Source organism: Physella acuta, unplaced genomic scaffold (genome assembly GCF_028476545.2).
Source record: "Physella acuta isolate Inbredline_101_S28 unplaced genomic scaffold, ASM2847654v3 ptg001068l, whole genome shotgun sequence".
Lineage (NCBI taxonomy): Eukaryota > Metazoa > Mollusca > Gastropoda > Physidae > Physella > Physella acuta.
In genome coordinates, this window is record NW_026732585.1 from 23730 (window position 1) to 40070 (window position 16341).

Genomic DNA, 16341 nt, shown 5'->3' on the forward strand with positions numbered 1-16341 from the left:
TAAATTACCCAGACCAAGCCAATGTTTTGCCTTCCTTTGTAGCAAATTGCTTGAATATACATAAAACACACATCATATCAAGTTAAAGATTGTTGGGTAATTGGCAGTAGGACGTTCATAAGTCTACTCTGCTCTGGTGAGTACTTGACTCATTTTAGTTTAAGTAAAATACGTTTCACATAGTGCCAATGACATCATCACTTCTTATGGCATGGTAATAAACAAATGAACTTTTCTTCAGCATCACAAACTAAAGTTTAAGCAGATTGACTTGTAAAAATAATATTCAAAAATATGTGTTAGTTGGTTTGAGATAAAATATTTGTTTAAGAAATTAATGTTCGAGTGAATACTTTATGCAACGATTGAATGAAAACGTAACCCTGATGGTCTGAAGACGATGAAGTCAATATTGCCAGCTTGTTGACAGTAGTAGTACCACTTCGTTATTTTACCGTTGTATGGGATTCTGTGGAGAAATGATGGTGGACGTGTAGGGTGGGTGGGGGTTGGTATAAGTAATTGAAGATGAGAAAATTGTACTTTCTAAATAAATGAGACAGATTAAGATAATTAATTAACGGTCAACAATTAGCACACCTGTAATTGACATCATCCAACAAAAAGGCCACTTCCTTTGGTAAGTCTTCCCGACGTTTTCTGATCTTTTCAAACTGTATGTCCACGGCAGTTGGTGTACCTGTATAGGGAATGTTATCTTTATTAGATTGCTCCCATGTTCAAATGTTTAAACGATTTAAATTTACGAGCCGACCCGCGGTGTATCATACGCCGCTATTTGGTTGTTTTTTTCTACTTTTCAGTAATTCATAATTTGTGAATTCGACAGTAACATTGCTGCCACTGAAAATATTTGCTTTAAAACACTAAACCCCCCTTCCCCCCCCCCCTCCCCGTGAAAGCAGCCTCCTCTTAGTTACCTCCTCTAAGTTTAAAATAGTTTCAAACTGAATTATCTGCCCCTAATAGCCGTCACCAAACTAAACATTTAGCGTGAACTACACCTGACCATGTGAGGGGAGGGTGGGGGTGGGGGGGGGGGGTGGTAGCGATAGAGAGGAATAGAGGGGACTGCAAGGCGCGCGCTTGCAGCTTGTTTTCTAACGGCTCCCAGAAGAGAATTATATATATAGATATATATTTATATATAATATAACAGATGCGTCTATTATATTGTTTAAACTTATACTTTGTGTACATATCAACAGCAATACTCTATATCACCGTGTGAAGTTCTACGCAGTGAGCCATATCAAATATGCCATACCCAATTTTCATAACGAACGTTCTATGAAATGAGCCTTATCAAATGCTATACTTAATTCTCTTTCATATTTTATTTATAGCTAAAGCATCAACTTGACTTCTTGTCTACATAGAACGTTCTATCGCAGTTCTCTGTGTCTTCAGTAATGTAACTTTCACAACTTCAGGTTTTTTAGTCAACATCATATTTTATCAAGTTGGAATCAAGTTTACTCACTCTGACAAACAGGTTCTGACCCCAGCAGCGCACCGGAAACGGAACACGCCCTCTGCAGGTCACCGCTGACGTGATAGGAATCATTCTGACACTTAAAGGTCATGACATGACCAGGGGAAATAACTTCTGCTTTGGACGTCCGGGAATATTTTTTTCCTACAGGATCTTTGCACTGGGTTTTTCCTGAAACAGGGTAAAATTGTCACTTTAGGATTACAGTTTGGGCGGGGTAGGACTTTACTGTCATCTGTCATACCTTCATGCCATTAAGTCCAGCTCAATAATCCTTAACTATTTACCATGTGTTAATGACCGGCCTTAATGTTAAATAGCTAAAGCAGAATTAATCAGATCATTTATATTTAGGGTTATAGCTTGTATTCTTTCTAGAAAAAAAAAAATCATTCCCTAGCTTTTATAGCTGCAACTTAAGTCGAAAGGAACAGTTTGTTTTTCAAAGAATTATGTCGTTTTAACTGAAATATTTAATCAATTCTAACACGACTAATATGGGACGGAGTGGTCTAGCTGTAGAGAGCTGGACTACTAACCCGTAGGTCTCGAGATCAAATCCGGGTTCAAGTCAGTATACCGTCACTGAGTCCACCCAACTCTGATGGGTACCTAACTCCCGTTAGGGAAAGTTAAGGCGGCTGGGCATAGTGCTGACCACACTATCTCTTCATATGCCGAGGTCACAGAAACAAGTGAACTCTACTTCACTAGCCCCATAGACCGCCAGGTTTGAAAGGGAAACTTTTTTACTTACACGACTAATAAAAGTTTAATGCTATACATAAAAAAATTGATGACTAAGATTGTTTTTATATGAGCTGTCAAATTCTACCTGGACATCCGCCACAAGTTTTCTTACAGTAGGTCAAGGCTGAATTAGAAGAACGTTTGGAAATGCAGAACTCTGGGAATTTGGCCAAAATATTTTGACAGCTTAGGATTTTATCTTCACACGAGGTGGCGACTGAAAGAAACACAAGTCAAAACATTTATTTTAGTTGGCGAATTTAATTTAGTATTAATTTATTTATATGTGCCAATATTTTTAGCCGCAGATTATCTCAAGTAAGCGATCAGACATGTTTATATGCAGATAAAAAGAGCGACAATTTAAATGAAATGAATTTTGTTAGTAGATTTCTTGATAAGTACATATAGAAGAGCTAATTTAAGTAGCATTTAAGCTTACAATACTTTAATGTATTGCCTTCTAGAAAATGACAAACTTAATTACAATAACATTTTCAAACCACCTCCTCTATGTGTTGTAATAAAATACAAAAATTAAAATTTTTCAACTAATAATTATGTTTTTATTGGTAAAAAAAATTAGTCCAACAACAATAATGAGCAATCATATTTGTATTATAAAAAAATCTCACGGCTACAGTTTCGTGCCTGACCCGACCATCCAGTTTTGGTACATCTGATGATGTTGACTAAAGAACCGGAAGTTGTACAAGTGACGTTGATGACCTCCCCTTCCTTGTACACACTCTTCAATCCTCCAGCGGCGTACACGTCAGATGGTAGGCTGGGTGGGCTGCAGGTCGCTAGGAATAATAAAAAAAAATCATTTTCTTTATCGTTAATTTTGTCTTCAGTATTTTTTTGTGTGAAATCTCATACACATCTTAAAACACGACCATAAAAATAAATAAATAAAATAACGACATTGTCTCAACAGCCCACTAATGTTGGGACCATCTAAAAAGAAACTCGACGAAAGTACTGTCGACTAAAATGTAGGCCTGGGATTATGAAAAGAATTGGTGAACCATAATGACGCTCTAAAAAATTGGTAATAATTAATTAATATGTCTCGTGATCCATCCATCCACGTGACCCCATGCAGTTATCCATGTGAGTAGATCCATCCATCATTCAATACATGTGGCTCCTTCTATCAAATCACCATTGTGGATCTACATCCCAAATAACTTAGTGCTGTTCAACCAACTTCTCCCAGACTTATTTGCTGCATTCTTTCAAAGTCATGTGATTTCTTACCTATAATATGAGCTCGTAACAGCTGAAATTTTGATTTGATGACTTATCTGTTATGTATTTAGGACCACTAGGTGTCTGAGGTGTATGTGAGAGGACATATTATTAGTATAACAACTGACCTGGCTTATATTTCTGTGTAGAAAAACCGCACGTGCTAAAACATCCAAAACGTTCAACAGCACTTGTGCAAAAATCTGGGATAGTTTCCTTCAGTTTGGAACAGTTGCTCAGTACGTCAACCGGGGTTACTATACAGTAATTCAGTATTATGAATGTATTTATTTATATATATATATATATATATATATATATATATATATATATATATATTTATTTATTTAGATTTATTTATATTTAATATAAAAGTGTGTATATATGTGTGTATAAATGTATATATACACACCACACACCAATATAATTTATAGAAAGAGAGTGAGAGTTTTTGGAATAATATATATTTTTTTTTCAAATGCAATAGCTTAAAGTAGCTATATATCTATTTATATTTATTATAATCATGCAGAACTTTGTGGCTTACATATGTTGCAGACGTCACAATACCGTTTATGACACACGTCACCACTGACATAAGTATAACACCAAGGCTGAAGGAGAGACCCGCCGGGATTTCTACAGCTACTTCCGCTTTCTAACAGGGAAATCCCGTTGATCCTATTAAGGAGGGAAACGCAATTAAACATGTGGAAATAGCACACAGTAAATTGTTTAACCAACAAAAAGTGCGTTATGTTTTACAATTTCTTCACTATTTAAACCATAACAATACAGACTCGAGGTTCCTCATCAGAATCACAAGGGAGGGGCGATGGGAGTTGGGGGGGGGGGGGGGGGGGAACACAGATTGTACACCAAAACAAATTATGACCAATTTTAATGAGAAAAACTGCTTTTTGCAGTAAATGTAATATCTTTTTAAAGTTAGGCAGAGGATGACATAAGCCGGATTATGGGTGGCACCAAATTCCAAAAGTTGTATCACGTCATATACAAAACGATTGGCGGAAGGGGTGACCCCCTGCGTCATCCCACACATAGAAGCCACTAAAGTACCGACAGAATGTTGTGTAAAGAGCTTATCATAGTCATCTAAAATACGTCGTGATCATCTTTAACTGATAAAAAGATATCAGCATCTTTATGGGGCTATACTGGATTAATGACAGTGCTGGCCTTAGATTAGAGAAATGGCTTCTTCTTCTTCTTCGTTCTTAATTTTTAGTGTTGGGAGGGATCGAGCCTTGTCTGGCAGAGGGTTTGAACTCGAGACTTTTTTTTAAATTTATCAACCATGAGCTTTTGCCGACTCGACCATGCTTCCATCACAATTAAGGATTACGTGTCAACTTGTTATGCGCCATTGAGGACATTGACTCCGATTTCAGCCTGCTTTTCTGTTTGGATTTGCTTCCATAGCCTTCGTCCAACCAAGAACAAACTACAAGGCAGCAGTTGTTTGATTTCGGAGTTGTCTCTCCTAGAAGAGCGGCTGTCCCCAGCTAACGTTCGAACTCGAAACTTTTCGGTTTAGCAACCATGAGCTTTACCGACTCGACCACGCTGATCCCTAAATGGCTTCTAAATTTAGAGTAACATTCATTAGCAGTGCAAGTTTCCCAAAAAAAAAATTATGTGTAAAGTAGAGAAATTTAGCAAAATTTTATATTCTGTCTCTGGATACTTTGTTTTAAAATGTTTGCTGTGAATCATATCCAATAAACATCATCATTTCCCGTTTGGGCCCAATACACATAGGGCGTATTAGGTGGAGTATATCTTTTTTTCACTGACCCTAGACTTCAAGTGAGATAGAGTGATCAGCACTATGCCCAACCGAATTTGTTTCCAAAATGTATGTCAGGTACCCATTGGAGCTGTGTGGACTATCCTTCAACTCGAACATGAGACATTTAAGTCAGTAGTTGTAAGCTCTACTATTTGACAACGCATTCCAATCGCAATTATTTTTTAAATTATGAAGTTTTGACTCGTAATCTGTTGTAAAACATCCGCCGTCTGACAATCATTCTATAAATATATTCAGTGGTAAAGCGTGGGTGAGTGCTGGCAAGGTGCCACTTTTGAAGAGTAGAACAATAGCAAATAATGTGATAAAGTTTATCATGTTTACAATCAATCTGAGGCTAGAGTAATGGTTATAGTTTAGTAAAGCATCTTCTCTTGAAATATAAGTTACTAATGTAAGTCAATCCAAATTTACCCATTAAAGGGGAAGTCATCACAAGATGTGGCTTTCTCCCAAGGGACGCAAGGCTCGAAAGTTTCTGTAACAGATTTCTCACCGTAGTAGTCTGCCCCTTTTGTCGCCACATCGTAACACATCTCTTTAGCTGGGAGAGAAATGGGAATATATATATATATATATATATATATATATATATATATATATATATATATATATATATATATATATATATTAAATTTCATTTACTGTAAAAAAATGTTATAACAAATTTAGAAATTTTAATCTGTTTTTTTAATTATATAAACAAATTATGCATAATAACATTTCTGAAAACAGAACTTTTAAAAAAATGTGTTTAGGACAAAAATATAAAAACTATGAATATATATTACAATTAAAATTAGTAAATGAGTTGATACATTTAATTATTCAAACTACACTAGCTATAATACTTTCACTAAACCGGCAACATATACTCCATCCCTTCCTTAGTTATAAATGATCTTCCATGATAATTCCCAGCACTACTTATCACAGAATTCCAGTTGAAAATAAAAAAAAAATTAAATGTAAATACGAGACGTATTCTTTTTTTCATTAACTTTACTTTTCCCCTGAGTCATACATCTTTACTTATTCTACTATAATAGCCACAGAAATTCATTATTATTTTGTCATTTATATTGCTATTATAGCTTTGTTATTATAAAAACATTTACTTTTAATCTTTTATTTTTAATATTATTTTTGTAATATATTATTTTATTAGTACATATTTTTATAAAGAATACACTTACGTGCTCGCATTACAAGATATTTGTGTTTTAGCATTATAAGTAGGTTGTATATATCGTATATTTCAAATTTACAAAATTACTGTTTTATTATATTCTAATTAAAATATGTATTATAATATATAGAAACAATTCATCATATTGTAAGCTAGAAACAATCGTATTCCCCTCACCTAGAACAACATCCACTGTAAAGTTAATTCCCTTGTTTGTGGTTGTCTCCCATGAAGCCCAGTATTGTACAGACAAGTAGTCTCCCTCACTCACCAGCTGATATGGTTTAAAGTCTTCGCTTATTCTGAAATAAAAACATTTATTTTTTCTTCCCACACGTTTTCAAGACTAAAACAGTGTTTTTTTTTCTCTCTGGTTGAGCGTTCAAGCGTTCATATTTTGGATACACTGACTTACGATGTTTGCTCAATACATGACTACAAACTAAAACAAAATTACAGGACCGGCTCCTACCATGACGTTACACAAACTAAGAGTACAGTGTCCTAACCTTGGCGTCAAATATATTAACAGGACCAGGACCTACTATGACGTCACAGAGACTTACCGTACGGACTCCTGCCACTTATGGAAACGCTTGATGAGAAAATCGTCCTTGACGTGTGGGTCAAACGTGTTCAAGGTCAACCTCAATCTGGAACCAGCAGGTACCTGTTCTCAGTGGGTACATAACGGTGATAATGTATACACATAGTGAGCACATAACGGTGATAATGTATACACTTAGTGGGTACATAACGGTGATAATTTATACACATAGTGAGTACATAACGGTGATAATTTATACACATAGTGGGTACATAACGGTGATAATTTATACACTTAGTGAGTACATAACGGTGATAATTTATACACTTAGTGGGTACATAACGGTGATAATTTATACACATAGTGAGTACATAACGGTGATAATGTATACACATAGTGAGTACATAACGGTGATAATTTATACACATAGTGAGCACATAACGGTGATAATTTATACACATAGTGGGTAGGCCTACATAACGGTGATAATTTATACACAGAGAGGGTACATAACGGTGATAATTTATACACATAGTGGGTAGGCCTACATAACGGTGATAATTTATACACATAGTGGGTAGGCCTACATAACGGTGATAATTTATACACATAGTGGGTAGGCCTACATAACGGTGATAATTTATACACAGAGAGGGTACATAACGGTGATAATTTATACACATAGTGAGTACAGAATATAATTTTTACAATAGTCAAAGGACGCGCTGTTAAAATTATCCTTTGCTATTTAAAAAAAAACTGATTTCGTAATGAATCAATATTACGTGTAGTGAGGGAAATTAGATTAGCCAGCACATGTTTGATTGGAAGAATTATGCCAGACATTTCGAAAACTTGAATATAACACTGGGCGTTCTACATTCAAAGCATTGAACTCATTTTATGTGATGCATTAGCCACAGTTCTAGTTTCAACGAAACAATGGACAAAATTTCAAAGTGAAATGACACATTTATAAAAGTGGAACCTCGAACCCAGTCGAATAACGGAAATTATAAAAAGCTACAATGAGTGCTGAACAAAGCCTTACACGGAAACTGTAAAAACACCGTCTGTCTGGCTCTCTCTTGGATTCGAACCCAGGTGTGGTGATGGTCACTGACCTTTTGGTGCTGTTTAGAGTGACGAATTGGCTGCAGCCTAGGTAGGAGACAATTAAATTAATGAACAAGTGTTATGGAACACCTACTGTACGTTTTTTTTTTTGTTGTATGTGTAATGAAGAATTAATTATATTTTACGCTATAAAGTAGGTTGATATGCTTACAGATAATGATGAATTAATTATATCTCACGTTATAAAGAATGTTGATACTTGTACAAATAATGTAGAAAATTATCTTACCGTAGATGGGGGGCTGGTAGTGGCACACGAAATGGTGAAAGAAATGGTGGTTGAAAAAACTGAGAGGATTTTTATCACCAGTCTTCAAAGAATGATGTGTGAAAAAAGTCAGCATTGAATAGGTGCTTTTCATTCCTGTGTGATAGAAGTGAATTAGGTAATCCGGCTATATAAGTCAAAAAGGAATTATGCTAAAGTATTGGAATAATTAAGGAATACAAAATAATTACGCTAAACTTATGGAATGGTTAGGGAATAGGCCTATAAGGAATTATGCTAAACTAATTGAATAATTAGGGAATACAAGGAATCAGTGGCGTAGCGAGGTCGGGTGTCACCCGGTGCGGCACTTAATAATATCACCCCTCAGAGGCGTAGCGACCCTTTCCGGGGAAAAACTTTCAATTTTCGAATTGCACTCCCCCCTTTCAAACTTTCGATTTGCACCCCAGCCCCTCAAACTTTCTGTTTGCACCCCTCCCCGTCAATCTTTTGATTTGCACCCCCCCCCCCCCTCAAACTTTCGATTTGCACCTCTTAAAACACTATTTAACATTCGAATTAATCACTTAATTAAGTGGAAGTATCATTTTTCTCTATAAATTTTACTGTTTTTTGCCTGGGTGTCACCCCCCCCCCCCCCATCGCTACGCCTCTGTAAGGAATTATGCTAAATTAATCAAAACGCGTGAGAATAAAAGGTATTTGGCTAAATTTCTTTAAAAAAGCGAGGGAATATAGATAATTAGGCTAATAGATTAGTTAGGGGATAAAAAAAACGGATAGATTATTCGAAAAAAGGGGCATACCAGAGATTAGAATAAGCTTATCGAAAAGGTGTAAGATTTTCCAAACGGAAACTACCAAACTCCGTTGACATGAAGTTTTATTTTAAGTACTTACCTTTAACAACGGGACATTCCCCAAACTGAGCCACCAGCCTAAAAGGTTCTGAGTTGGGCAGGTCTGTGATCAGGCCGTAATGTTCCCGATCCTTGCAGCAGTAGTTGATCCTGACGATGTTGCCGTTGATGGTGATGTTGCCGATGTCACCTACTGGATGACTTTCTTCTGTTGTCTCAAACTCGAGAGCCCCGTTAAGAAACACTGAAAAATATCAATACAATGTACGGGCCGACCCGCGATTAGCATACGCCGCTATTTAGTTGTTTTATTTTCTACTTTCAGTTATTCGTCATTTGTGAATTTGACACTACCAATGCTGCGACTGAAAATATTTGCTTTAAAACACTATCAGTAGGTCATATAGGACGATTATCCCCCCACTCACCCCCTCCCTCCCGGAAAGCAGCCTCCCCTTAGATACCTCCCCTTAGTTTCAAATCGTTTAAAAACTAAATTATCTGCCCTTGATTGCCGTTACTAATTCGACCCGGCTCTGCGATTGTAAACATTGGGCATGAACATCAGCTCACCAGAGGGGGCGGCTTGCTGCCTCGTGGTGTCTATGTAGAGAATTATATATATAGATGGTGTATGTTTCTCAACTGGCCTGTTGTATGCGACCTCACGTGAATGACATAAGGATTGACGACCATAAAAGAATAAAGTTGCTTGCCCGTGCCATACACTGTTTAAATATTGTGGCTCAATAACTTAGGGTTACTTGATCCGATTTAGTTTACAATACTGAATCTGTTAGGCTTTTCTGTGTCTAAAAGGGTTAAGGTTTTTGAGACTTAATTTTTTTAATTAAAAATAAATAAATTATGATTGCCTATGCTAAATCGTAGTTATTTTTCTGCGCTAAGTCAGTTGGGTTTGTCTGTGTAAACACTACTTTTACACACACACACACACACCTTTTAGATGGGTTTAGGGGACGAAATCATACCCCTAATTAAATGTAAAAATACCGTATTTTAACGTGTTGCATATCACGATTAAATAGTAAAACACACACTCGTATTCTAATACGAGAAAATAAATTGAAATAAGAAAGCATAAACAAATCCACCATTCCCACAACAAAACAAGTTACCTCCCCCACAGTCTTGTCCCCTAGGCTTGACAAAACATAATTCGCCTCCCCTTGGCCAAGAACTCCAGTTCACATCTGACTTCTTGACTGGCGTGGATTTTTTGCACAGGAGAATGGTTATAGTTGTGTCTTTTATTTTGTATGGTTCTGGCATAGGTTCCAGAGTCGTCGTGTGTCTTCCAGAGAGGGGTAGACTGGAAGGATTGGGTTCAAATCCAGTGGGGCAACGTTTTGTTCCGTACAGAATTATTTGGGTGTCAGGCCAGGAGATGTTCTTCGACGCTTAACAATAGAATATATATATATATATATATATATATATATATATATATATATATATATATATATATATATATATATATATATATATATATATATATATATATATATATATATATATATATATATATACTTACAAATATATTTAAGTATATCATGTAGAATATAAATCTAAATCACGAACTTCTAGAATTTCTCTAGAAATTGTTAGTTTTTAAATAAAGACACACTCACGTCCATCAATGTGTGTCCTATAATTGGTGTTGTAATCCAACTCATCCGGACAGACACAGCGACACCGTCCATTGATCAACGTGTGGTAGCCTGGGCCACAGTCCGTCTGGTCGTTGTTGCAGAAGAGTTCTGGGGGTGGGGAGGGGGGTAGATTAACGAATGAATTGTTATAATTTGTTGTTCCATATTTCTTAGTTACATGGTGTGTTATGGTTATCGGTTAGTCTTAGGCGTAACGGCGATGTTTGTTCAGGCCTATTTTACTAAATGGTGACACAACAAGATATCACTTGGACGAAACGTGTTGAAAAAAAGATCTCAAGAAAATATTTCATTGACCATCACGAACAAAAATAGAACTCACGGACCAAAATATTTTTAATTTATATTCTATCGCACAGACAAAATATATACACTAGAATGTATCTCACTGATAAAATATCTTTAGCTAGATTATATCTCCCGGACTAAATATATTTTACTAGATTATATCTCACAGAAAAATATATTTAACAAGATTATATCTCACGGACAGAATATATTCAATATTCTCAATAAAATATAACACAGCATATAATGTATCAGACAAACTATCAATAAAATTATGTGCTGAAAATACGCTTTCAATGTTACCTAAGTAAATGTGTTTTATAAACTTGTATGTTTAGCTCACCTGTATATATGACTCAACGTTACACCTGGATGTGTGACTCACCATTACACCTGTATATGTGACACCATTACACCTGTATATGTGACTCACCGTTACACCTGTATATTTTATTTAATTCGTTGAACAGCACGTGTTCTTCAGAGAAGCTCGGTGCCGTATGGAATAAATCATCTCTGATTGGCGTGTAGGTCTCCTGACCAGTAAGGTGCCAGGTCTGTTAGTCAAATAGGTGACAATAATTACAGGTGTCAAAAGTGGAACATGTCAATAGATACAGATAGCAAAGGTACATGTTTAAAACGTTACAGGCAAAAAGTGTTCAAAGTGTCATTAGTGAAAAAAAAAGTTTCCCTTTCAAACCTGACGGTCTGTGGGGCAACTTGTTTCTGTGACCTCGGCATATGAAGAGATAGTGTGGTCAGCACTATGCCCAGCCGCCTTTACTTTCCCTAACAGGAGTTAGGTACCCATCAGAGTTGGATGGACTCAGGGACGGTCTACTGACTTGAACTCGGATTCGAACTCGAGACTAACGGGTTAGCAGTCCAGCTCTCTACCGCTAGAACACTCCGTCCCATTAGTGACGGGTGTCAAAATGTATAGGTTTTCAAAAGTTACGGGTAGTAAAAGTTACAGAAGGTAAACGTTACTGGTGATAAAAGTTACATGTGACAAAAGTTACAGGTAACAAAATTTACAGGTGACAAAAGTTACAGGTGACAAAAGTTACGGGTGACACAATGTATAGGTGACAAAAGTTACAGGTGACAAAAGTTACAGGTGACAAAAGTTACGGGTGACAAAAGTTACAGGTGACAAAAGTTACAGGTGACAAAAGTTACAGGTGACAAAAGTTACGGGTGACAAAAGTTACGGGTGACAAAAGTTACAGGTGACAAAAGTTACAGGTGACAAAAGTTACAGGTGACAAAAGTTACATGTGATAAAAGTTACAGGTGACAAAAGTTACAGGTGACAAAAGTTACAGGTGACAAAAGTTACAGGTGACAAAAGTTACAGGTGTCAAAAGTTACAGGTGACACAATGTATAGGTGACAAAAGTTACAGGTGACAAAATTTACAGGTGGCTAAAGTTACAGGTGATCATGTTTTCGAACTCGTTTTCTTTGTTATTCTAATTCGCGTGCTTAGCGTCAGGTAAAATAATTTAAGAAAATTATAAGTAGATTATACATACTCAGAGTAATTTGAGAATGTATTAAATTTGTTAAGTTATGACAACAAAGCCGTCTTATTAATTATCCTTTTAAATTAAACTAGACGACCCAGTTTCCCTTCGGAAAAAGTTTAGACTAATTTCATGGGGTGTGCAGCTTAATGTGCCTTTATACATCCCAAAAAGATATTAATGTTATTAACGTCTTAAAAAGAAGGTGTCTATTATCTTATATTAAACACAACAATGTTTTTACGTTCGTATGTATTTTAACATTTTACACATATTACAGGAAACAAATACACAAACTTGTAAACAATAGAGAGTTTTAGTAGAATAAAGATAACTTGTTCTGTGTTCTTAAATTTTTGCACATATCAGAAATGTAAATAAATGACATGTTACCCTGTCTAGGTACATCATAGCGGAAAAAGGATCAAAGTATTCGGCCACTAGTGTCTCTCTGGTGTCTTTTATGTAAGTGCTAGCATATTCTGCAATGCGTATTAATAATAGAAAATTAAAATACTAATTGTAATTGTAATGGAAAGCATAATATAATAAAAACAGAAAATTTATTTTGTTTGCGGTTAAGATTGAAGTTACTGCGCTTGTTGCTACGATACCAAGATAAAAGTAAATGTCGCGTTATAGGCCAAAGTGTTGGTTATAGTTTCTCAAAAATCAAGTCCACCATCATAAGTTTAATTAAAAACACACTCCTTCTCTGATCAAACTTGAAACTTCCGTGGTAAGTTTGTTAAATTTTCAAAACCAAAAGTAAACAAGGACTCACCCGGCCTGACCAGAGAATGGTGGACGTCCAAGTAGCGATCTCTGATGGGTGATTGTTGGGTGTGGATGGCGCCAATAGCGTGAAACATTTCGTGCAAGTTAATGACCTGTTAGTGTATACAATAAAAGGTGGTTAATGGCCTACATATAGTATACAATAAAAGGAGGTTAGTGGCCTGCATATTGTATACAATAGAAGGTGGTTAGTGGCCTACATATTGTATACAATAAAAGGTGGTTAGTGGCCTACATATTGTATACAATAAAAGGTGGTTAGTGGCCTACATATTGTATACAATAAAAGGTGGTTGATGGCCTACATATTGTATACAATTAAAGGTGGTTGATGGCCTACATATTGTATACAATAAAAGGAGGTTAATGGCCTACATATTGTATACAATAAAAGGAGGTTAATGGCCTACATATTGTATACAATTAAAGGTGGTTGATGGCCTACATATTGTATACAATAAAAGGAGGTTAATGGCCTACATATTGTACCTTACTTTTGTTGGGGAGAGTAAAGGCAGCTGAGTCTAGCGCTGACCACACCATCTTTTCATATGACAAGGTCAAGAAACATGAACTCTTCTACATCTACCCAGAAAATCGCAAGAATCAAATAGGGACATCCACTCTTCTAGGAGAGTTAACTCCAAAATTAAACAACCGCTGTCTTGTAGTTTGTTCTTGGTTGGACAAAAGCTATGGAAACAAATCCAAAAAGAAAAGCAGGCTGAAATCGGAGTCAATGGCCTCGATGGGGCATAACCAGATGACACGTATACTGACTTAATTCTGCGGGAGGGGATACCTTCCAACACTAAAATTAAGAACGAAGAAGAAGAAAGAGGAGTCTTTTCTTTTATGTTTTATGGTGTCGTGTTGGTTTCGGGTCGTGCTGGGGGTTGGTGTTTGAGGTAATATGTTGTGTGTTTTAGTTCTGTCTACGAAAATGGTGTCAAGCTGGTTCCGAGGATGTGTAATGAGGGATGTGTTATTTCCCTTTCTATTGCTCTCTCCCCTTAACTCCTTTGCAGATTTTAGATTGTGAAATTAAATTTTATTATACAAAAATTAAAAATAAAGTTTAATTTTTTTGTGTGCCATTGTTCTGTCCTCATTACAGTGCATTTTCAATTTTCAAACTGCAGTAATGCATGGATATACAGAAAGTATCGACATAAGGTAGGGCGCATGAGTGTAAATGATTATCCATTAACCAACACGTAATCTAAACGTTAACAATTTATATCTGAAATGTAATCCCAAATTTAACACCAGTAGCCAATAGACATGAAATTAACTATGTGACAGTTGAACATACATGCTTGTCAGCCCTTGACAAAATAAGGTTTAACACACCTGCTAAACATACAATTAGCCAGAGTCGGCAGTTAAACTTACAAAACCATTACATGGGGTTACTTTTACAGGTGCTGGAACTGTTCCCTGTCCGATAGCTGATGCACACCTGGATACAAATGTTATGTTTACGATTAGGATTATTAAGAATAATGTTGGGACAAGGAATTTATTTAGTAAATATGGCTTAGGGGTACAGTTGTTTTGTGAACATGCATAGCCTTACTCGTTGGTCGTTTTAATGTTCATGTACGAGTTGGTTTCGAACCCGTTGCTGGTGAACCATTTGGGGTCTTTTCGGTCGAAGGTTTGGGTGACGTCACTGAAGGTGATGCACAATCGGCTGGAGATGTGATCCATCACCAGTCTCAATGTCATCTGGTCACCTTGATACAAGATCAATGCCTCCTTGTTTTACACGGATAGTTATACATCTGTCTGTATGTCTGTCTGTCAGTGTGTATGTCTGTGTGTCTGTATGCATGTCTGTCTGTCTGGTCTGTCAGTGTGTATGTCTGTGTGTCTGTATGCATGTCTGTCTGTCTGGTCTGTCTGTGTCTACGTGTGTCTGTCTGTATGTCTGTATATGTCTGTCTGTCTGTCCGTGTGTCTGTCTGTCTGTCCGTGTGTCTGTCTGTCTGTGTGTCTGTCCGTCTGGTCTGGTCTGGTCTGGTCTGTCTATCTCTCTGTCTGTGTCTGTCTGTCTGCCTGTCTGTCTGGTCTGGTCTATTTATCTGTCAATCTGTCAACGAAAAAAATAACTTACCAGTGTAAGAAGGGTCGATGACGTAAGGGATAACATGTGGCCACGTTCTAGAACTCTCGTTAAACGTGGCCCTCTTTTTCCGATGCCCGTGCTCTACCCACTCGACCATGTGTGGCCCATTAGATCTACTCTCAAAAAATTAGTTTGGGTCAAAGTTTAATATAACCATTATCAGTGAGGTCCATGGTTGATATAGCATGATAATGGTGTTAACGTTTGATATAAGCATGTCTGGCCCGACGATGAAAACGTCCAAAATATTTTTATATCACTCTATTCTTAGCCACTTTATTGACAAGGTAAACCAGTTTGTAAAACGTATTAAGTAATCTTATTCACAAAGCAACACCCCTCCCCCCGTTACTTCTTTATCCGACATTACCCATATCACCCGACCACATGATTCATATGTACATAACGTAAAGACCATCTCAGACACAGTATAGTTCGTCATACCGTCCATTTCATCCCGCCCCCTCTAACCTTACTTCCTCATACATATCTTTTAATACTTTCATCATACCACGCTCTATCAATTTCATTAAACACATCTTATTTATTTTAATCTTACCATCCTCCATTAGTTTCATC

The 16341-nt window shown here is 36.5% G+C and overlaps 2 protein-coding genes and 1 long non-coding RNA gene across 3 annotated transcripts; all 3 read right to left on the reverse strand.

Annotated features, from left to right (window-relative positions):
- Positions 1-354: 354 nt before the first annotated feature.
- On the reverse strand, positions 355-5772 carry LOC131955465 (uncharacterized). The gene is made up of 7 exons (XM_059319603.1): positions 5769-5772; positions 3649-3777; positions 2902-3072; positions 2352-2483; positions 1505-1687; positions 601-700; positions 355-469 (listed from the first exon to the last, which is right to left on the reverse strand). Exons 1-7 carry the CDS (start codon positions 5770-5772, stop codon positions 355-357), a joined length of 834 nt encoding a protein of 277 aa, XP_059175586.1.
- Position 5773: 1 nt separating this feature from the next.
- On the reverse strand, positions 5774-7209 carry LOC131955469 (uncharacterized). The gene is made up of 3 exons (XR_009388859.1): positions 7110-7209; positions 6721-6845; positions 5774-5898 (listed from the first exon to the last, which is right to left on the reverse strand). It is a non-coding gene; the product is annotated as an uncharacterized LOC131955469 (long non-coding RNA).
- Positions 7210-9121: 1912 nt separating this feature from the next.
- Positions 9122-15362, reverse strand: LOC131955466 (protein SpAN-like). Its single transcript, XM_059319604.1, has 9 exons — positions 15211-15362; positions 15027-15093; positions 13618-13723; positions 13227-13315; positions 11735-11858; positions 10972-11100; positions 10459-10740; positions 9360-9563; positions 9122-9126 (listed from the first exon to the last, which is right to left on the reverse strand). The coding sequence occupies exons 1-9, from the start codon at positions 15360-15362 to the stop codon at positions 9122-9124; spliced, it is 1158 nt and encodes a 385-aa protein (XP_059175587.1).
- Between the last annotated feature and the right edge of the window lie 979 nt (positions 15363-16341).